The sequence below is a fragment of the Parasteatoda tepidariorum genome, chromosome 9, assembly GCF_043381705.1.
Source record: "Parasteatoda tepidariorum isolate YZ-2023 chromosome 9, CAS_Ptep_4.0, whole genome shotgun sequence".
NCBI lineage: Eukaryota > Metazoa > Arthropoda > Arachnida > Araneae > Theridiidae > Parasteatoda > Parasteatoda tepidariorum.
The window spans coordinates 55559807-55583225 of NC_092212.1; the positions used below are offsets into that span (position 1 = coordinate 55559807).

A 23419-nucleotide genomic window follows, 5' to 3' on the forward strand; every position below is an offset into this window, starting at 1 on the left:
ATTTTTTTAGCAAATAACCTTAAAATACTCTTATTTTTATCTAACCTTAAAATACTCTTATTTTTATTTTAAGTGTGTCTTATTTTTAGGAGTTTTATATTTTAATATATTGCAACTCCGCACAACTGAAATATTCGCGAAAATTGTATTTGGGAATAATGTTTAATATGCAATAATTAGTTTACTTTGGTCTTAGAGAATACATCGTACCTTTTTATGTTTAGAAAGAGCAAACATCGAGAAATGTCAAAGGTAAAACCATAGAATGTTAATCAATATCCGAAAAGCAATCCGATAGGCAAACAGAATATAAAACTAGGAAAAATTAGCTTTCGCTACTGGAAACAATAACACGAGAATCACGGATTCCCGCCACTGCTCTAGAACAAAGCAAGCACGTGCCTCAGTATGCATTCTCAATCCATAAATTTAAAAATGTCGGATAAATAGAAACCTTTGATTATAGGCTATAGAGCAATAAGGAGTTTGGTCAATATTAGAAGAGTTAAAACGGAACAACCACCTAACCTATTTACTCCAATCTTTTATTTCTTGAGAACAACTGGCCGTTATAGCTGACCTTGAACCCAGTATGAAGAAGCTGTCTACACTATTCCATCTTTATCCCTATAAGTTGCAGAGACTAGTTCTTAGAAGGAAAGAATATCTAATATGGACATTTCTGGCGCCTTGAACTCTACAGGGAAGGTCTTTTTTTATTACCTAGTACCACTACACCAGCATTCAAAGAATTCGGGCACAGTATTCTTGTCACTAGGACACACACACACAATCAAATTTCTTTCAAACACAATCACAGCTTCCAAAACACTTTTTTTTATATTTATTTTCCACAAAGAAATGATATATTTTCTAGCTCACGATGTCAGATGGAATAGAGGAAAATCACAAATGAAAAAAAAAATGCATTGTAATCGCGTGCTGTGTTTAATTTATAGTGACAGATTTTTTTCAGCAACTAAGAATACACTATTAAATGTACAGAATAAAACTTATTAAAAATGTGAAAGAAAGAGCGGCAGCAGAATAAAGAGACGTAACATATGAATGAAAGAGCTGATGTTTAACTCAGTTTAAAGTTAAGTATTGTATCAGTGAAACAGCCTACGCTAGTTTATTGTCTAATAGAGTCATTATAGTAGGTTGACAACTAATCAGCCAAATCGAATCACAATTTATAAATGGTAGAATTAACAACTTGTTTAAAATGAATAATTGAAATTAAATGATAAAATTCAATAACTATTAGAAGTGCTTTACACTGGGAAAAATTAAAGTGAATAAAAAGATTAAAAGTGCCAATATAAGTAAAAGTTGTTGTTTCTAATGACCCTTGGACAAACCTAACTTAACAGCCATTTAAAGCATAAAACAATATTCTGCTAAAAGTGGTGAAACTGTGCGAAAGTAAGATTTTCCAAGTAGGGAACGAAAGTAAGAAACTAGAAGTAAATAAAGATCGAAGCCATGACGACAGTAGAATTGCACACAAAGGTTCCAATAGAAAAAAAACTTTCAACCCTTCCATCACTTCTGACGAAGTAACGCGTGGGGTTTTTCCCCGCAGCGCAGCAAGACGAATAAATTTAGATTCACGACTCTTATTATTCATGCGGTTATATTCATGAAAATTCTTGATTGAATTATTCTTGAATTATCTTTTCATTTAGTACTTTTTGATTATCTGCTTTAGTATTTTCGGATTTTCAAAAAAGCTGAAAGACAGTGTTCAGTTCAAAAAAAAATATAATTGATACGAAAATAATACCATCAAAACTTACAACAATATTTTCCCTAGCTATGAATTGTTAATATAGGAGGAGGGAAATATATAGAGAAAAATTAACTTACTAGTGTCTTGACAAGATCTGAGATCCAGTATGTCTATGATGCATTCCACATGTCGCATCTTTTCTGAATAAGACATGGTATCAGGTAATCGCAAAAGTGCAGAATACTGTAAGAGGAGAAAAATGTAACAGTTTTAATAAATGTTATTTCACTTTTTAATTAAAAAAAAGAATGGTCACCCCATAAAGGCATACTTTTATAGGAAAAAAATAGTTTTTGAAAGAAAATTGAATTATTATTATGAAATACGGCATAATTATTATTACTTTTTCAAAAAATAGCATTAGCTATTAATGTTATTATTATTAATTGTATAGATTTTAAATAGCCTGACATACTAGAAAAGTTCAATTAATAAGTTATCAACAATTAGCATAGTGCATTTTCAAATCTAAAAATAGATTACAATCTAAACATTAAAGTTATTAAAATTATAATGTAGTATAGAAAACTACATTATTGCTATATTTTTCCAGAACAATCCCTAAACTAAAATCATCATTTAACTTAAAATAATAACAAATAGTCATTTCAAGAATCCTATCAATTACAGATAAATAAGAAAGATTAATAAGTAAAGTTAATTAAGATGCATATGAATCAATGATTTAAAAAAAAGTATCTAGAATTTCAAGAAACAAATTCATTTTCACATGCATAAAAAACCATTTAAATTATATTTTTTTAAGATTTTTTTTTTTATTTTTTTGCTGATTATGAAAGCGGAAACCATTCATAGAGGAATAATTGATTTTATCTTCAACTTTTTTTATGACGACGGCTAGATTGTAAAGCCTCGTTTAACATTCAAATAGGCTTAGCTAATCAAATCAAATCACAACCGTAAAGATTTCTGATAAAAGTAAATGTCCTCAACTGATAATTTATGAGTAACACGTTTTAACCGTACACATTAAATAGTCTATAACTGTGAAAAGTATATCCTCTTTATTGTTTGAAAATTGGATTTAATACAGACTTTTTTTTTGCAATTATCATAAGTATTTTGCTCATTTTGGTAATATATTTTTCGGGAACGGATGAAAAAACTTCGGAAACATTTTACAATACTCCGACAAAAGTTTAAATAAGATTTCTTTAGTCGTTTCTAAATAGTTACATTTTAACGTTTAAACGCTGTAACTCAGTAATATCAGATGTGTGATTTAATGAAATCATTTATATCAAAGCTTAACCCCGTTCCGCTCCCGTCAGGGGGGGGCATCCAGGGAAGTGATTTAATGAAATCTAAGCTGCTACAATATATTATTGATTATATTGTAACTATAATTAAAAACTAATTACAAATTAAATTTTTAAATCACCTTATCTGTAATTAAAATTTTAACATTTTATAGCCTACTCATTACCACTATAGACACTATATCATGCATATAATTATATATCATATATTATAATATTCATAAATCATCACATTTTATACACATTCTTTTGGTCATACACTATAAATTGTTTAGTTTTAAAATTTGATCGAAGATTAAAGGAAGGTATTTAAAAATCTTAGTAACAATAGAATTTAATTTTATTGGAAAACTTCGAGTAATAACATTTCTATGACTTTTCACACTACCAACATTATCCATAAAAATAAGCGTATGATATTAAATTAAGCGCATAAAATAATACTTATTAGAAAAAATTCAAGTTTCAAAGACGACGACACCGAAAACTGATATTTAATCTATACTCAGAATCGAGAAGAGAAAGTAAAACCTAATTCTAATCTGTCTTCCAATTCCAGACCAAAACAATAGTTAAAAAATGAAATAGTAAGTGCAATCCTGGACGTGTAGTATAGGAAGGGAAAAAGTGGATTGACCCCTATGAGGTCGGTAAACCAAATCTTGGCTGCATTTAGAGGGGAGACGAAGCAATTCAAAAGAAAAGAGCATCTTGTTTGTTCCGCAGTACCTCAACGCATAAGTCGAATTGCTCTTTTTTTTCTTTCCTTTCTCTTCTTCATACTTCTAACTATTCAACCAAAAGAAGATACAGAGATCCCCATACATATATATGTGACAGGGTTCGTTGTCTTCTTTAATCGTGATTATTGAGCAAGAAATCTTTTTGAAATAGTAAACACGTCCTATCGTAAACCATTGGATTTTGTCCGATAAGATCTACGAGGCGAAGAAAGACGGGGGTTGGTTGCTCATTTAGAGAAGGGGAGTAATTTAACTGTCATTTGAGTGCTGCAAGAGCAGCGAATCAAAAAAAAGTAAAGCATTTCTTTAAAATTGAGTCATTTTGTTGGATTATATGAGAGGGTATTTCTCGCACGGGCAGCGATTTCCTGTTTTCCAACTAATAATATAGTCTCAGCTGTAGATCGATTTGTCCAGTTTTCTTATTATTTTAAGATTGATCAATTGACAAGTGTGTTCACAGAAGTAAGTAATTGCATTAAAAAAAAATTAAACGTAGTCATTTAAAGTTGCTTTTTTCCTTATATTTAAATCGATTGTTTTGATTTCAGGTTTGTGAAATAAATTAAAAAGTTAACTTTTTCCAGTTCTATTATTCGATTTCAAATATGATGTTCCAACTTCATTAATTATTTTTCATTATTAGATTTTAATTTCCTCAATTACAGACACATTATTAACTTCATAAGTTAGAAGTTGTTATATTCATAAGTTAGAAGTTATTATATTCATAAGTTAGAAGTTATTATATTCATAAGTTAGAAGTTATTACACTCATAAGTTAGACGTTATTATATTTCAGAAGATAATATATTCGATTTCGATGGTTGCTTAATTACACTACCAGTTTGTTAATTAATTTTCAATTTTGACATAACTGAATTTCAATTTTAGTTTTATAAGTTTTTAGTTTCATAGAGTTTAGGATCTATATTTAAAGTTTTAGATTTCATTATATAGATTTCAAGAACAAAGTTAAGATTAGAGCGTACAATTTCTTTAAATAGATTCTTAGTATCGACACTTTTGTATTTCAGCTTCTTTGAAAAGATTTCTAACTGCTTTAGTTTATTGACTACAGACATAAAAATATTTGAATTAAAAAAAAATAAGAATACCACTTTATAAATGGCATCGGCATCATTTAGTTCAATATTTTAAATTTCTCTCATCTCGTTAAATTCAGATGAACGTTTCTAACACATATTTTCAAACAAATCAGCGAAGCACTTATAACTTTTACCAGCATAAATGATTTTAAAATAACTATACATTTCCAATAGTGTTGATCCATCATTTATTTAATTCATGCAACCAAAAAATAGACGTCGTATTTTAGGAAGATTTAATTTTTTTAAAAGAACAATTATATTTAACCCTTTCTATACAGCTAATTTCACGAAAAAATTAATTGGAAGAAATGGTACTTAATTGAAATTCAGGAAGGCATAGAATTTTCCTGAAGCTATGTTAGATATTACTCTTATTTGTCATGTTAAACATACTGAAGCGACAATAAGAAGAACTATGTATTGCAGCAATAATGTATTTATAATCTAAAATTAAATATTATGGTGTTATAACATTAGTCCATGCAATTACAATCCTTCTGACTTTATTTTCTGATTTCTTCGATTGAAAAAAGCTCGATCATTTTTTATCAGTAAATAAACTTGAAATAATAAAATAAAAAAACACCTTCAAAAGGATTATTATTCTAAGACCTTGGAAAGGTCGTTTCGAGTTAATTACAAACAGTGTTAATAAGTCATGATTTTAAATCTTCCTACTTGTTGCCAACCCGATTAAATTAAAAAAGAAAAAGAAAAGAACAAAAGCGGCGCCTCACAATAAAGCGCGTAGTAATAATCGTAAAACAAGAATAATCGCCGAAGAGTAAGTTCAATCTACGAGTATTCATGGCCTTCTAACCAAAATGAATCTTTAAAGAGGAAAACCAGTTTATAGCTGTCATATTGTAGAAAGTTTCTTTTATTTATTCTTTCACAAGACAGAAACTTTCTCTGATTCTTTCTCTCTTTTTTTTATTTTTCTCTTCTCTTCTTCATTTAAAAGATTTCTTTTACCGCCTCTTTCTTTCTCCCCCTTCCTCCCTATATCGGCGTCAAAATGTCGGTGGTATTCCATAAATCCCTTTTACTGTCTCTTGACCACTGACCTACACGAAATCAAATAAAAATATCCTTTCACTTGTCTTTCTTTTTATGTCCGTGAATTTGCATTGAAAAAAAAAAGAACGAGAAATTCATGAATTTGCATTAAACAAGAGATGAAAATTGAAAATTATTAAAAATCGATCATTCCACTCAACTTTTTATGAGGAAAATATATTATGAAAGAATTGAGTAACAAGACAACGGCCGAGACAAGTAGGAGTTATTACTTTCTATTTTCATAAACCTTTCCATAAAAAAAATCCAATCCATAGAAAGAACTTAATCCGCATAGTTTCAACATCAAAGTCGGGTATATAAAAAAAAAAGTCTTAACACTAAATTTTCAATGCAAATGTTATACAATTTCGCATAAGATATCAATACTATAATAACTCATTTCCATTTTTGGAATAAACTAATATTAAATTAAAAACAAACTTAGTTTTCAGTTAACTATTAGGTACTGCAGGTTGTTTCTTAAATAAATAGTTTTGTACATTATTTCTCAATAATAAAACAAAGAAATTATGATTCTGAAGAAAAAAAAATAAAAAAAAAATGGTTGCCTACATAAGCTTTGTAGGTTAGTGTTAAAAACACTAGAGAGACAATAGCACAGATATATATTCAAAACCACAGCAATTGAAATGTCACGTTTTTTGCGTAACGTGAAAAAAAAAATCACGAGCCTTTTCTCCATTGTGGCAAAACGCGTTTGTTATTATTTGTTTTTTGGTAACCAGATTCTCTCTTTATTTGATTTAAAAAATTGTGTTTTAAGAACTTACTACGAAACATTCCCTAAAAACTTTTTAATTAAACCAGGACATTAAAATTTAATAAAACATCTCAAAGAAAGAGAAAACTTTTCATCTCAGAAAAATTGCTTTATTCCTTTGACGCAGAATTTTTTTAAGCATATTTTTCATAAATTTTCATTATTTTATATTAATTTAGGTCAAAATAAGTGAAAAAATATTATATTTAGCATTTCAATAATTTATGGTTATAAAAAACAGCATAAAACACCAGTGTGTTTTTTCTCTTCTTTTTTTCTCTTTTTTCTTCTTTTTTTTCTTCTTTTTTTTCTGCATTAAATGTAAAATATTCCTAAAACGGCTCACAATAATTTTTCAAATTTGCATTTATTTACAGTTATTCAGATCTAAGAGAAACAGTTATTCATCATTGCAATTTCTTCGGTTTACAAAATCAATTTTTGATAAATTTTTGAAAATGGTGGTTACCTTTAATTACCCAAAGGTAGTACCTTTAATGGATTTTATGTTTCAGTACAAATATAATTCCGATAATCTAACAGATTTTTTAATAACTATTCGACATTTTTTAAATTAAAAAATACCGAAATATATTTTTGCTTGCAATTAGAATGTCAGAAAAAAATACCTAAAATGGATACCGCTGCCCCATTTGTGTCAAATGGATAACGTTGGACCATACTATCAGTTTCTCGAATCATAATACGCTAAAAAATCATAATATGTTAAAAAATTTCTGTAACTTTAATAAGGAATTAGATTGAACCATAATATCAGTATCTTGAATCATAATACGTTAAAAAAAATTTCTGTAGCTTTAGTAAGGAATAGAATTGAATATCAATATCAGTGTCTTGAATCATAAAACGTAACAAATTTTCTGTAACCTTAATAAGGAATTAAACTAAACCATCTTTCTGTTTAAGTGAAACCATAGTATCATGTAAAATAATCACCATATTAAGGTTGCTGCAACTTTGAACGACTACAGCACGCCCGAAACAGTATAATAAAATTAAGAACCCTCAAAAACAAATATTTTTATCTTAAGCAGCACCTGCCACGCAGATATTTTCATTATTAAGATTACCTGAATAATAATTGCTACAGCGCTATGAAGTTAAGTGAAATTAATCCATATATCTTATGAAAATCCATTAACCTAAGTACAGGGTGCAGTCATGTGACAGAAACTAAATGACCAATGGAAGGATTACGAAACTAGTCGGTCCACCAATGCAAAGAAGATAAGGTGCTTTAACTTGGCTGAGATCCAGAACATATCATTCCAATATTTTTTTTTTCATTCTGTAACAGCAGTAAAAAAAGGGACTGTTACATTTTGATTGATAACCCAGGCCGTTATGGAGCAATTTGTGTTATTAAACGTTACTGTCTCGCTCCGAAAGAAAAGTATGTTGGTTTTAAGGTCATGGGTAATGAAGATGACCACCGTTCTTTTAAAAAGAACGTGAGCAAATCGAATAAATGTTACTGATTTAAATCAATTTTTCAAAATAATGAGAAGCAACTTCTTAACTCGATAATCAATAGATTGTACCAGTGTAAGAACTTAAAAATAAAATTGCATTTTTTAGGGTCAAATCCAGCTAAGTATTCCTTTTAGTTTTTTTACGTTTTCTCAGTTTTCCGCTATTATTTGATCTACTTTATTTTGATGAAAGATTTCTTCGGGTTTATTCGATTATTATAACAGTATTAAACAAACACATATTTTAATAGCCATAAAACAATATTAAATAGACCAAATAAATATGATGAAGACATAATTAGAATAAGTTTTTTTTAAAAAATTACAACTCCTTCATAGAATTATAATTTTACTTAGAGAAAATCTCACAAAATAATTTTTTCCACGGAATTTTAACTTGATTAAACTAGTTCATATCAAAGTTACCTCGAACAAAATTATTTATACTTTTTTTTAAATTTGTGCAACAGTTTTATGCTCCAAAAATATATAAAAACTGGTCACAGGTTTATCTCAGGTTCTTACAATAACATTTATTCAAGTTCTAATTGTTAGATGCAGAGATGTTTTTTTTTTGTTTCGTCTGAATTGATTCAGCTCGTTTTAAAATCTTTAACAAAGACAACAAATTGAAACATAAATCTGTACATATGAACTTTTGTAAAATGCATGCTTAGAAAGGAGAAATAATCTAGTATGACTAATGGCATAAAAACGGCTTAAATTGTGTATTCTGCAAAATCACTTTTGTATAAAATATTTTTCACATTTTCATTATTTTTTTTTAACTATTGTCTATTTACAGCGAATAATTATAATTTTTTTCTTCATAAATTCAAACTGAATAGAAGAGGGCAAACGGCTATTAAAAAGTCAACTTAAATTCAGGAAATGCAGTGTATACAACTGTATTTCGAATAAATAATTTATAAAGGCAATAATGAAAAAAAAAATCTTATAGTAAGTGATTGAACTACATACGAGATGCCCATACTAATTAATTCAATATTCCAGACTTAGACTGCACAAACGTGTTCTTAATCCAAAAACTTGTTTGGGAACTTAGTTTAGTAATAGTAAGCAGCTGATTATATTAATCTGCATTACTGCTTTTCCTTCTACAACTCTCACTTTCAATTTGAAGTGTAATAGTTTAAAAAGATATCGGTGAGCAAACAATATAATTTATTTTATTGAAATTTTCAGCTTAAAAAATAAATATTTTAATCGAAAATGAAAAAGAAACTGCTTGTTTTTGGGAAGTTCTACTTTAATAATTTATAGGTGATTAAATTTATTTACGTCAATGCATTTCTATGTTCCCTTTAATTATTGCTGATAGCAATTAATTTTAAATATCAAACTTTTAATAACGTAATTAAATTCAATTCTTCCATTTTAATGTAATTAAAAAAAAAGAAATCTAAATATTAAATCAAGTTTAAAAAATGGTTTCTTTGCTTAAAGACTTTCTACTATCTCTTTCTTTCCCATTTTTTTAAATAATATGCATGCAACGTTCATGATACTATTTAAGGTACTTTTTAAAGTACGATTTAAGATATTAATTTTTTTAATATTTTTAATTTCACTATTTTAAATGAAAAGCATGCTTTTTTCTAACTGATATTTATGGTTCTTTCCAAATTATAATTTCCAGGTTCTATTTTTCTATTTTTTTACCTTCCCAATTCCAGATAATAAACATACGTCTATTAAATTAATATTTAAGGATCTTTCCGAAACATAATTTCAAATTTTTATTTAATAATTTTTTAAATACTATTTTTACAATATTTCAAATGATACGCATCTCCAAATAATATGTATAGTTCTTACCAATATATGATTCTAGAGTTCAAATTCACAAAGATAAGTATGATATTGTTAGGAAAAAGATGAAGAAAAAAATGCTGTCGCTTTCACTTCCTAGGTACGAAGTTTCTCATACTCAAGAAAATGTGCTTTCATCAGATGGAGAGCGATGATGAATTTCCGGCAGACTTGCCCATTGTCCTTAAGCATATCTACATGGCCGACCATAGGTCAACGACCGACCGGTCACCTGTCATCGAGGACCCCCATAACAGATCGAAAAACCAAAGCCGCACACACAACACAAAAGTAACAACAACACAATAACACAACAACCACCATCCCACCCGATTTTTCCGACAATGCCCCATGCGTCCCCCAACAAAGCGACATTTTTTCGTTTCTCTAGGACATGCCTTATGGGGAAAGAACTTTCTCTGGTTTCCAGAAATAGGAATAAGAGAATATTGGGGAGAGAAGACGAATAGTCATAATAATAAAAAAGAATCAAAAACAAGAAATTACATTTTCCCCTAAAAAATGCTATTTTTCCTCTCACTTTCAAAATCTGGGGTCAGGAGGTTGAAATTTTCGTACGCAACACCCGCCCGAACAACTGTACTGGAAATAGTTAGGAGAAAAATCACCTGTTTTGAGATTTTTCTAAAAATAACCGTACTCAAAAAAACACGCAGTCCACTTTTTTTTCCGCAAGGGAAGGAGGTCCTCAATTTTCTTGCTTATTTTTTTAAATTTATTATTATTAGTATTTTTTTTACAGATTTTTTTTTTCCTTCTGAAAACCTTTTCCTTCAACATGCTGCTTTTCTTTTCAAATGTCATATTACAGACGAAAGTTGGCATAATCCGATGCATTGACAAATTTTTTTCTCTCTCTTTTATACCGTTGGTCTGAATGCTATTTATAAATATAACAGTCAACAAAAATAATAACAGTGAGCAAAACGTAGCGGTATTTTCTTTTTTTCTTCTACGGTCTGGTTCCGGGTTAAGAGAAATCGAATAGAAAAAGAAGTTATAAAAAAAAATTTTACATAATAAATATTAAACTATTTTTCTCCTCACAGATTATCATGACAAATAGATCTGAAATTTCTAGTTGCCCTCTGACAATAGCAATGAATAGAAACATACTGATTCAGAAACAGCTTTGAATCAATATTTAACACCAATTTTGATGTAATTTTTTATTTCTGCAAAGATAAAATAACTGTTTTTAAACATCTTTAATTCTTTAAAAATTATACTGTTCCATTATTCTTTAGTAGATTTAGTTTAGTTGAAGTACTATTACTTTTTTGATAAGGTTTAAAATGGTAAAAAATAACTAAATAATGTATAAGACTACAACAATTACAAAATTATGTTCCAATATATTCTAAACATACATTAACATAAGATCAGAATCTCATCCTCCACCCTCAACAGTAAACTTAAAATTGCAAAAAAGAAACAAAAAGAACAGTACAAATTCCTTTCCTTCCATCAGTTGATTAATTCAAAATTAAACCTATACATTGGTGTAATCATTTATATTGAGATACACAATGAATTCGAATGAATTGATGCTTTCTAATAAATAATAAGACAAGTGGATATCAAAACTTACTGTAAGCGTCTGTTTGAGGGTAAGGTCTGTAAAGAAGACATCTTGTTGTAGAACATAGCAAATTTTTCTTCGTAACTGCTTGTTTATTTCTTCTCCATTCATAGTTACTAAACCGCTATCCATATGAACACGACCACCAATGGCATTCAGAAGAGTGGTCTTGCCAGATCCTAAAATAATTCGAAATAATTACATTAAAGAATACACAAAAACATTTCTTAATGGGAAAAAATACGAATATTGCTCAGAAATGATGCATGAGGGTCATTATCATGTTATTATATGCAGTCGGACCTCTATTTAACAAAGTCTCAAAATCCCGATAATAAGTTCGTTGTATGGAAAATTCGTTAAATAGGAAATCTCCTTTCTAAATACTTAAACAGCACAAAAGAAGTTTTTAATTCATAAACCTTAGGTATAAAATAGCAATTCATACACCTTTATGTTGTAAACTAGTATCTACTATTTATGTCATAAATCTTAACCATAAAAGAAATATGCATGGAAAGCAAGAATAGAGCAAAACATTATCCAGTGTTACACTATCATGCTACATACATTTACAACTAAAAAAGCGCTAAATTTATGAATAAAATTAAAGCTACATTTCCTGTAAATGTAATTTTAAACATACATTACATGTGCTCGTAAGTTTAATTGGTAGTGATAAAATCCGTTTATTTTGAAAATCCGTTTTTCGTTTGAAATGCAAACAAAAAGGGAAAGGGATTTTATTGCTTTCTCTAAAAGTAACTTCGAAAATCAATTTCCCCCATAAATGTGTTAACTAGTTTGAAATGTTCTGAAATATTTTGGGAAATAGGGAAAGTGGATCTCAAAGAAAAGTTCGGTGAGAAATACTTATGATATTTTTATAAATGTATATTCTTTTTATAATTTATTCAATATATTGTTATCGAAAAACTATAAATATATTTTAAATTTTGAAACTTTTTATTATTCGCATCTTACGAAAAGAAGTTCATGTAAACAAGCGAAAAATTAAATAAATTATGAATTATTGATTCTATATTAATATTATTATTAAGGTTTAAAAATAACCTAACTCTCGGAACCCCTGCCATCCTCCCAAGAATTCCGCGGAACACCTTTTGGGAACTACTGTAGTTGTTACATACAACATACACTTTCATAACATTAAAATTGACATATTTCGTTACTCGGCAGAATAAAACAAAATTCTATACCTACAACTTACTTAGACTAAAAAATTAAGGACTTTCAAAAATGTACAGAATCGAAATGTACTAAAAAAGTGTTTACAAAATCATTTTCTTAATAACAGATAAACTTATATTTTAAGTATTTACCACTTGGTCCCATAATAGCCAGAATCTCGCCAGGTCTAACCAATCCACTGACATCTCTAAGGATTTGCTTTCCTTCGTGAGATACGCACACATCTTTAAAAACCAATTCAACTGGCTTCTGTCTGTTGGTTGGATTGGCGTCCGCACCATCGGGAGTTCTTATCTGTCCAAGAGATTCCTCTGGCTTTAGTCTGAAAAACACAAAACATATTATGAAACATAAATATCATTATATAAGAATAAAATACACTAGACATTCTTTAAAAACAAGAATTTAATCGTGTATCGTAATAAAAAATTCCCTAAAAGCAAAAGGAAAACTTCAGCAGAAATTTTAGTTCCGCGAATAAAAATTCTGGCCATGTATCTTCATCATACGTATATTTTTTTAAAATATGATTGCTTATTATTAATATTGTTCCATTTTATTTTTTACGTCAATCTTACCGTGTTTGAGTTCATATTTTATAACGCCACTAAAAAGTGTATAAATTATGATTGAGCTTATGGGTTTAAAACTAGGAACTTACACACTATGGAAATTTTGGAGCGTATTAAACCATAATATATCATCCAAATTTGCAGCAAGCTTAATTTGGCGCAGCTAAGTTGAAGCATACCGTACATTTAAAAAAAAGGATTTTGGGTAAATCTGCGTACTTAAGTATCGTTTTTCTTGAACATAATGCAGTGCAAATTTGCTGCAACCATAATTTAGTGCTAAGTTGTAGCAAATCGTACATTTTAAAACAAAATTATGTGTAAATTTCCATATTTAAGTATTATATTTCTTGAATGCCTATTGCAGTGCAAATTTACTGCTACGATAATTTGGTGCTAAGTTGTAGCATATCATGCTTCTCAAAACACGATTGTGTTAAACTTTATGTGCCTGAAAGCTGCACTGCTGTGAAAATTTACTGCAACCTAAATAGGGTGTTAAATTTTAAAACAGAAGATGGAAAGAACACCAAATTTTCATCACATAATGGACGAAGAAACCAATGTTATGGTAAGACACACTAGTGTGACGTCAGTGTAGCAGCCATTCAGTTTCTTTGACTACTGTACCATTAAAAGTTCTAGTTCGCACTGAAGTCAGTTTATTTTTTTATGACGATCTTGAAACATTTACTGAAAACGAATACAGAATTAATACGGAATTAAATTTAGAGATCTTTTTAGACTTGATCAATTTGAGCAAAATGCAATAGATAAGAAGAAAAAAAATTAAAGAGAGGAATTTTTTGATTTTTTTTTTTTATAGAAAAAATGCGCTGGTGCATTCAGAAGTTTCGCTTAATTTAAAAATCAACAATGTGAGTGATTTATAAGTTTGTTGTTCTCGAAACCACAGCAACTCAAGGTTTAAGCGAACGGAATCGCAATGAAATAATAAAAGAAGCAATAAAACTCCAGTGGGATTTGTTTCTAGCCATCAGTTGTTGAACTAAAATTTTGCTTAGTTATACATTTTTTATTTATTTAATGTCCTATTACTCAGGTGTTTTCAGTAAACCCTATAGGTTGTAAACACCAATAAAGGAATAACAGATGCTTAACAATTAATTTTTAGCCCTTAATAATAATCGAGTGTTTACCAAAATATTTTCAACTGTCCCTCAACAAAAATATGTTAATAATTCATTACAAACAGTTTCTTGGACTTTAAAACACAGGCGTTTTCAGTAAACCCTACAGATTTTAAACACCAATAATGGTATAACATAACGCGATTTAACGAAAACATGTAAATAAAGCTCTAATTAAGAGTATAAACGTAAACAAAAATGTTTATAGAACATAGTTATATTTGGAGTCGTTTCATTGGTTAATAATAACAGAGATAAATCAACGAAACAATAAAAACTTCAAATACAATAATATACTATTGTATGGCTTAAATAATAAGTTAAGATGAATTTAAATTAAGCACATTTTGTAACAAATATGTGTTTATAATTTGAAAGCAAATTAGAAATTCTCTTTGCCATTAATATAATAATACATCACGAGTAACTCAATGTCTAATGTAAAAATGATAACATCTCAAACATCTACATTTGCAATTTTGAAGAAAGATATTAAATTCCTAACGGACAAAAATATACAAGAATTGGGTGCATAGGACTTGTTAAAATTCTACCAGGTATATTAAAGAATTAAAAAAAAACGCTTTTTTATGCAATAAAGGTTGGTGTTAGTTGAACAAGTAGATGTCATCATCTATAATTAGATAATTTCAGTATCTAATTAAACATAACATTTCAAACATTTACATTTTCAAAAAAGAAAGATTCGGAACGGGCAAAAAAATATAAGTAAATGTATAGGACTTGTTAAAATTGTGCCAGATATATTAAAGAATATAAAAAAAAAGAAGAAAGAAACGCTTTTTTATGCAATAAAGGTTGGTGTTAGTTGAACAAGTAGATAACAACAGGTATTTTAGGAGAAACGTAAAAAGTAGGTTAACTTATCCCGGCGAAGAAAGAAAAGTGCGAGGCATATTATTTTCAAGGGTAGGTGGGAAAATAAACTGGGCTCACGGAAGAAGGTGAGAAAATTAGGTTTGAAAAGAAAATTTATCATTGATAAACAATAGAAAGAGAATTATTAATAATAATTAGAAAAAACTAAGACAACAAAAATAAATAAGCACATAAATAATACTAAAAGTAGCATAAATATAATAAATAATATAAGTTAATTATGTTGACAAATCAAATTATTTTTGAAAAAGGAAATTTGAATACATTTTTCCTTATTTTTTAAGAACTTTAAGTATACAATTTTTAAAGATAAGTTTCACTGGGAAAACAAAATTTAGTTGGCACACATCCAAACAATTCAGTTAAATCTTTAAAAGTCCAACAACTTTGAAAAACCTCTTCAATTTTTTATAAGTCAGAAAAAAATTAAAAAATTGTTTTTCGCTTGTATGTCTCGTTACTTTGCATTAGTCCTTTTTCACCAAAATATAGTTTACTTTAATCTTGTGAATGCAAAATTTAGCTTTAAGATTTGATTTAAAAAAAAATAAAAAATCCCGTCTCATGCACAAAATTGAAGTTTGCAAGTCAGGTTTCTATTTACGCTTAAACATGCCTGAAAATATGTTAAAAAAACCAAATCATTCAAATTTATTTAAACTGGTGAAATTTTTAAAGCCAGTTCTTTTCTTTAAACTAAAGAAGTGACTTAAAAAAATCCATTAATATTTTTAATTTCATACACAGCATAGTGCCTCAACAAATGACAACAATCACCTTTCTTTCTTCGAAACAAGTGAAAGCATTGAATAAAAAGTAAAAAAAATGATCTTTCTCTTTCCTTTATTATGAAACTGAGAAGACTTATTTATTTTTACTCTAGTGATTGAATACAAGGATAAATTCACCATTAAAATGACTAAATGAGGGCAACTTTAGGAAAAGAGGTCAAACCGACTACATAATCGAAATGTCAACAAAAAGCGTGTATAACGATTTAACTATGAAAAGGATACAGTTGTCTTTAAACAAGTATTGCGTCTTGACAAGGAAGTTAATATATTATTTAACCTTCACTCCAATAATTGGTTTTTTCATCCCTTCTTTACTGAATTCTATACTGTACTCATTTCAAAATTTAGATCTAATTTTCTCTCAACTCTTCGCAATATCCATAAAAATAACGCTTTTACTTTTCAGTATTTTTTAAAAATTATGTCAAGATTATTAAAATCAAGAGTACATTATTTGAAAAATTTGTTACATCTTGAAAGAATAAAATATTTGTAACGAGAGTTAAATTGCAGATAACGAGTACCATTTTTATTATATGCAGAAAATTCATATATATATAGAAAATTCATATTCATATATATATATATATATCTTTGCAACTTGTTTTAAATTTTTTTATAACGATTAATTTTGTGAATAAAATTCGTCAAGATGGACATGAAAATTATTAAAAATTCGAACTGTGATAAATAAAACTGAATATCTTTTAAAATATTTCATATGCGATGTGATTCATCCTATTAGTATTGGAAATTTACTTTACGCTTCAAACGGTCGAATTTACTCGAATGCTAAACTGAACCATTGTATCATGAAGATTTGCTGCTACCAAAATGAGGCCTTAATTCGTACCATAATATCCATTAAGTCAAGTAAAAGATTATTTGATCTGCGTTACTGTGGTACAACTCGCTCAAAATATTTGAACTGAGTTGAATCTGCAGAAAATTCAGAATGAATCTGCAGAACCCTCAGAAATAAGTTACAACCCTTATAATCATATACACGTTCAACGTAAGCGAACTTATTTCAAATCAAATTAAATAAAGACTATCATCACTTCGATATTGATCTATTATCATCATCAAATTACATTCAATACCTGTCCGTTAAAATTTTAAATGATATGGAAGAAATGACTTGTAATTTTAAAGAGCTGTTTAAAAAGTACAGTAAAAAGCATATTGAATAGTTGAGCACAATGATTGAAAGACTTGCTGTTCTTGTAGGGACAAGCGCACAATGGTTGAAGGACTTGATGTTCTTATAGGGACAAGCAAGTAAGATGTTAACAGGTATAGAGAATATCTTAAGACAATGGTGAATGTTTGGTATAAGATGCAGAGGTATCAACTTAGTTCATGTAACGTAAAACAGCTGTAAAAACACATAAGCCTTCGGTTTTTTGCTCTCTCGGTTTTATGTTTGAGCGCGAGAGAGCCTAACGCAATAAAAGGGAGACAGACATCTGTGTAATAATAACTTACTATTCTCTATTTCAAGGTCACATTTCAATCATCTGCTTTTTGGTCGGGTGTGTGAACGACCTAGTGTACTTACCCTTTTTACCTAGGATTTCTTCCCATTTTTTTGTAAATATATTTTATACATATTCAACTGTTTTTTTTTCTTTCCTTCTATTTTTTCTCCGATTCTAGAAAGTTTTGCAAACGAAGTAGAAAAAGGCATGTCACAGATGACAGCAACCGTAGAATGCTCTCTGTGGGAAATCTTTAATTTGCAAACTTCGCCGATCAGCTTGACAACTGGAATTTTTTTTATTTATTCGTTTCACGAAATTAAATGGTAAAATATTTTGAGGCGTATCTCGGTAGTCAAATGATACTATAAAATTTGTAACATCAAGGATAAGCGCTTTCTTACTGCCACTTAAGACAGATAAAATGTGCAATAACAAGGATAAGCGTTTTCTTACTGCCACTTAGTCTGATAAAATTTGCGATAACAAGGATAAGCGTTTTCTTACTGCCACTTAGTCTGATAAAGTTTGCGATAACAATGATAAGCGTTTTCTTACTGCCACTTAAGACTGATAAAATGTGCGATAACAAGGATAAGAGCTTTCTTATTGCCACTTAAGACTGATAAAATTTGCGATAACCAGGATAAGCTTTTTCTTACTGCCACTTAGTCGGATAAAATTTGCGATAACAAGGATAAGCGTTTTCTTACTGCCACTTAAACCGATAAAATTTGTGATAACAAGGATAAGCTTTTTTTTTTAGCAATATAGTTTGATAAAATTTGTGATAAAAAGAATAAATGTTTTTGAGCAGTTTAATTCCATAAGATTTGTGAACATGTGGAATATATTTCTCAATTTTATTTTGAAACTGGATGACACTGTTACTGAGTTCGTGTAATCGATCACGGGGTAAATGAAAATTTAATTAGAAAGGTAACAGTACACAATGTCTACACATTTGGTAATTAATATATAATATAAAACGACAGATATAATCGATGGTATCTTATTTTATCACATTAGACTCATTAACTGCTACTACCTATAGATAAATTTCAATTTCAAATGCATATTGCAACCACTAACTTTTTGAATATCGATTAAAAATACACTTCCCATTTTATTCAAGCAACTAACAAACAGGTTATAACAAACATTAAATTATAATTAATATTTTAATAGCGACACTTTCCTTCTTTTAAAATTGATGATAAACTTTCCATGTGACGGTAAAATCATGCTACACTATCAAATGCTTTCCCATCCCTACGAAGAGTTTTAAAACAAAATGCACAAACTAAACAGTACATTAATGAACACAAAACGATGTTTGAAAATCCACAAATGAAAATAAGTTCAGTCATAAAAATAAAAGCTAAACAAATCTTTAACAAAGTGATTTTTTGTTCTCCATTTGTGAAATCACATTAAGCAACTCGCTATCAGAACTTATTACCATAATTTAACATTCAGCGACAAATATCGTTGCAATATTAATTATAAGAACGAAGTTAAATTGTGCAACGTTAAAAATATTTTTATAAATAATTACTACTAAAAAATAATATTGATATCTAGTCATCTCACTGACAAAACCTGGCAAATGAAACATTAGTCCATTAGGGCAAAGAAGCATTTCTTGGATATCGTCCTAATTTCGGAGGGAGGGAGGGAGAGAGAGGAGCAGACAGCAACGTGCGGCGGATGTCCATTTCCGATAGGACAGGGGCATTGACCTATATGCATTGCCTACTAGGTGAAAGTGCAATGCAGGAAAAGAAAGAAGCGACATGAGACAAGGAATTAAATTATAATCATTCACAGAGGATGTAAATTAACCGACGTTTTTTGGAGTGCGCGTTAATGTCGAGGAAATGGATACAATTAGCATCACATTAGATAAGTTATAAAAAAAATTGTTACAGACATTAAAAGAAATCTCTTTGTTGATTTCGCTTATAAAATGCTGTTATGGGCCCTAAAAGAATTTGGTAAAACTTAAAGAATAAAAAGTAAGCTCATTTATGAAAAAGAATTATAATAATCATCAAAAACATTTTAGGAAAGTTTAAGAAAATTAGTAAGTTTGCTCTAAAAAATTGTATAAGTAATAAAAATATATAATATACTTCTTGATATGATATTTTTTATTTAGTCTTTGCTTTGTTAATATTGATGTGTTATTAATAGTTTTCCGTATACTAAAAATTATGTTTTCGCATTCAGTTATTAACATTATGTTCAAAAGCATTATAAAAGATAAAAATTGTATAAGTATTAAAAATATATAATCTACTTGTTGATATGATATTTTTATTTAGTCTTTTATTTGTTAACATTGATGTGTTATTAAAAGCTTTACCATATACTAAAAATTATTATTTCACATTTAGTTTTTTAACATTATGTTCAATATCATTATAAAAGATATATCTTTGCCACTGATTGATAAAAATTTTCCGCATACTGAGCGGTGTGATAACGCTCCTGTTAGAAACCCATACCCTCAAATAAAGAGTTAAAATTAAACCAAGCAACCGTTTAAGCTGGATCCTAATATCCTGTATTCAAATTCAGAAACATCTATTTTGCATGACATGGCTCAACCACATTGGTTTGCAGAAAATCTTAAAATGTTAAGATTTGCTACAGATTTAACATGGTTCCTAGAAACGTTGGTTCTAAGCGAACCAACATTTTTATCAGCATACAAAATAACAAGTTGTTAGGTTTTTCACACGATCAATTCCACAAGACGTTGACAAATAGGACTACAAGTTCAAAAAATAACAATTTTTTGTAGCTTGATCGTAGGTGACGCCCTTTTACCAAATAATATTAATTCAAGGAATTTTCGGCGGAAAAAAAGCGTGCATTCACATTTATAAACACATCTAAAAATTGTATTTTTAACATTCCACTTCGTAACAGCCCCAAAGATCATTGACCCTGTGAGACTACTACGGGATTGACCCAGTTATAAGACCCACACCTTCACATCAACATAGCCCTCCTATCAACAGCGTGGGAAAAATCCCGCACAGGTCTTGAATTTTTATATTTTATTTCTTCTGTCTATAAACAAAACGGAGGACGCCTCAGCTTTTACTCCAGCTATAAAATAGCACTATAATATTACTTCTCATTCAGGGGAGGCTATACTATAAGGGGGGAGGAGTAAATAGTCGAGCGTGGGAGGGGAGAAAATACCATCCCCCTCCGTGCCCATTTTACACTATATTTTTAGTTATCAGTCTGAGAAACGGAATTTGGGTCAAGTAAAGATGTTAGGTGGAGTTTGCTGAATGAGAACTAGAGGTAAAACTTTTTATATAAAATTAAGGCGGTATAAATACGACATCCGGGTTTTCAGAAAATAATTTCTCTCTTTCGACTTCAAAAAATAATAGTTGTAATTATTTTAGAGGAACTCGTAAACCTTTATTTACTAAATAGCCTTCTCTCCCGAAGAGTAAATTGCTATTTTCGGCAATCTAATAAATAGAGTTGACTCTTTGTTCTTCAAAATCATAAATAAAAATAAAAGACAAAAAAAATTGAATTCTATTGAAAAAAAATTGAACCAAAATACAATGAAGATCATACTTGTGACAAGAATAATAAAAATAATCTTGTTACAATGGAAATCATACTTTTAAAAAGAAAAATTAAAATAACAATAATATTTTTTGTGAATTTAAAACAGATGCTTTATTTAGAACTGGCAGTGGATAGAAAAAAAATAGTAATTATTTATATATATATTTTTGTTTAATTTGTTTATTTAAAATTTATTTATGTAATAAATTTTTCTCATTAATTACAGGTGAAACACACTGTAAAGAATTACGGTAAAAAGTAACAGGACTTTGAGAGCCAAAATTTCTTACCTTAAAATCCATTTATACAGTGAAGTTTTATGGAACAAAAAATCCGATAAAATGGAATTTTTAGAGTATTATTTACTGTAACATCACTAAATTACTGTAATTCAATAGAAAAAATACTGTAAAATTAGCAATATGAAATTTTAGGATAAAAATAAATTTTATAGAGGCTGCACTCAGTGTGCCAGAACTCTTTACCGTAATTTGATACGGTACTTTTCACGGTGTTTTAAAATAATACGCGTTTTAAAAATATAATAAAATACTTTATATTAAACATAAAATAGAATAAATGGGGTATCAAATTTGCATGAATTATTGGATGTAGAAATACAAGTACGAAATTTAATAGGTAAAATCTAAGAATAATTTAACGGACAGATGATTTTATCTTTAAAATTATTATTATTATCTGTTATAATCAAATTAAGTTCGGGGTAATTAAATTTTTACACATTGCTTGGATTTAAATCACATAAGTTGTTAATTTGAAAATACAATTAGTGTGTTAATTGCAGATAATGAATAAATTTGAGATTCCATAAAAGATAATGCAAAAGCATTTTTTTTAATTAAAAGTTTCAATAGAAAGATTGAGAATCAAAAAAGTAACATCTGAAAACTCAGGGCATTTTTAGCAATTGGGAAAAACGTTTTAAATTTTAGATTACAGACAACACTGTCACAAGTGATACAAATAATTTGTTAAGAAACAGTAGAGACGTTTTAAGCTGTCTTTCTATTTTTATTGACCACCTAAATACACTAAGCACCTGATATCTAACTATTTTAATAAAGTAATAATTATAGTTTTATTATAGAAAAATTTGAACTTTATTAAATAAAGAAACTAATTACTATTTATTGGAAAATACGAAAAAAATTGCTGCATGAACCTAAAAACACGTGAGCGTTTCGCTCTGGTTATTCTAGAATAATCCTTCGCTTTAGTTTTCTGTGTTCTTGTTCATTTAAGACAACATGTTACAGCACACTAAGAAATCGAACAGGTTTTTTTCTTATCGCAGGTTTATAAAAAGCACGAATTGCAACTAATTTCCTAGGGGTTTTTACTTACAAACATACAAAACTAGAGAGAAATAAAAAAAATAAAAAAATCCGTAACTCCATTTTTTTATTTGTGTTGCGTACTCTTTAACCCTCTCAGTATTCGTGATAGGTAAAACTAAATAAATAGTCAAGGTCATATAAGTAATTACACGTGCAGTAGTAAGTCGACAGAGAATAACGATCAAAGTTTTTTCTCAATGGCAAATGCTTTAAAAAAAAATAATATCTTAGAAATATGCTAACATTTTAAGTTTTAAGAAATTAGTAACTAAAAATAAGATTTAAAAATAACCTAAAAATATTAAAACTGAAAACATGAAAAAGTAACCTTGCCTTATATGCTTATGCTAAAATTACTAAGCTTGCTATGCAATGCCTTATATACTTATTATACTTATCAAAAATTACGAGTATAAAATTTCAAGAGCAGAAATATTAATATGAAGAATTTCAACAGATTAATCAATAAAGATTTGAAGAGGATTATTTTCCAAAAATAATGCTTGTGAAAGGAATCATACTTTCTTCTTAGAATAAATAATACACCGGTATATTTTTCCTTTAATTCAAGTAAGAATGTTATCGGTAGAAAACATAAGGAATATCAAATAAATCTGCATTTTAATCTCCACATTCGTAAATA

General features: G+C 28.6%; 1 protein-coding gene across 6 annotated transcripts in view; it reads right to left on the bottom strand.

Moving 5' to 3' along the window:
- The window catches only part of LOC107444682 (uncharacterized), a 165495-nt gene that overhangs the window by 13383 nt on the left and 128693 nt on the right, over positions 1-23419 (bottom strand). For all 6 annotated transcript variants that reach the window (XM_016058907.3, XM_071184849.1, XM_071184848.1 and 3 more), the window contains exons 2-4: positions 13046-13236; positions 11712-11881; positions 1873-1978 (exon numbers count right to left, since the gene is read on the bottom strand). In XM_016058907.3, the coding sequence (XP_015914393.1) occupies positions 1873-1978; positions 11712-11881; positions 13046-13236 (467 nt within the window). The remainder of the gene's footprint in view (positions 1-1872; positions 1979-11711; positions 11882-13045; positions 13237-23419) is intronic.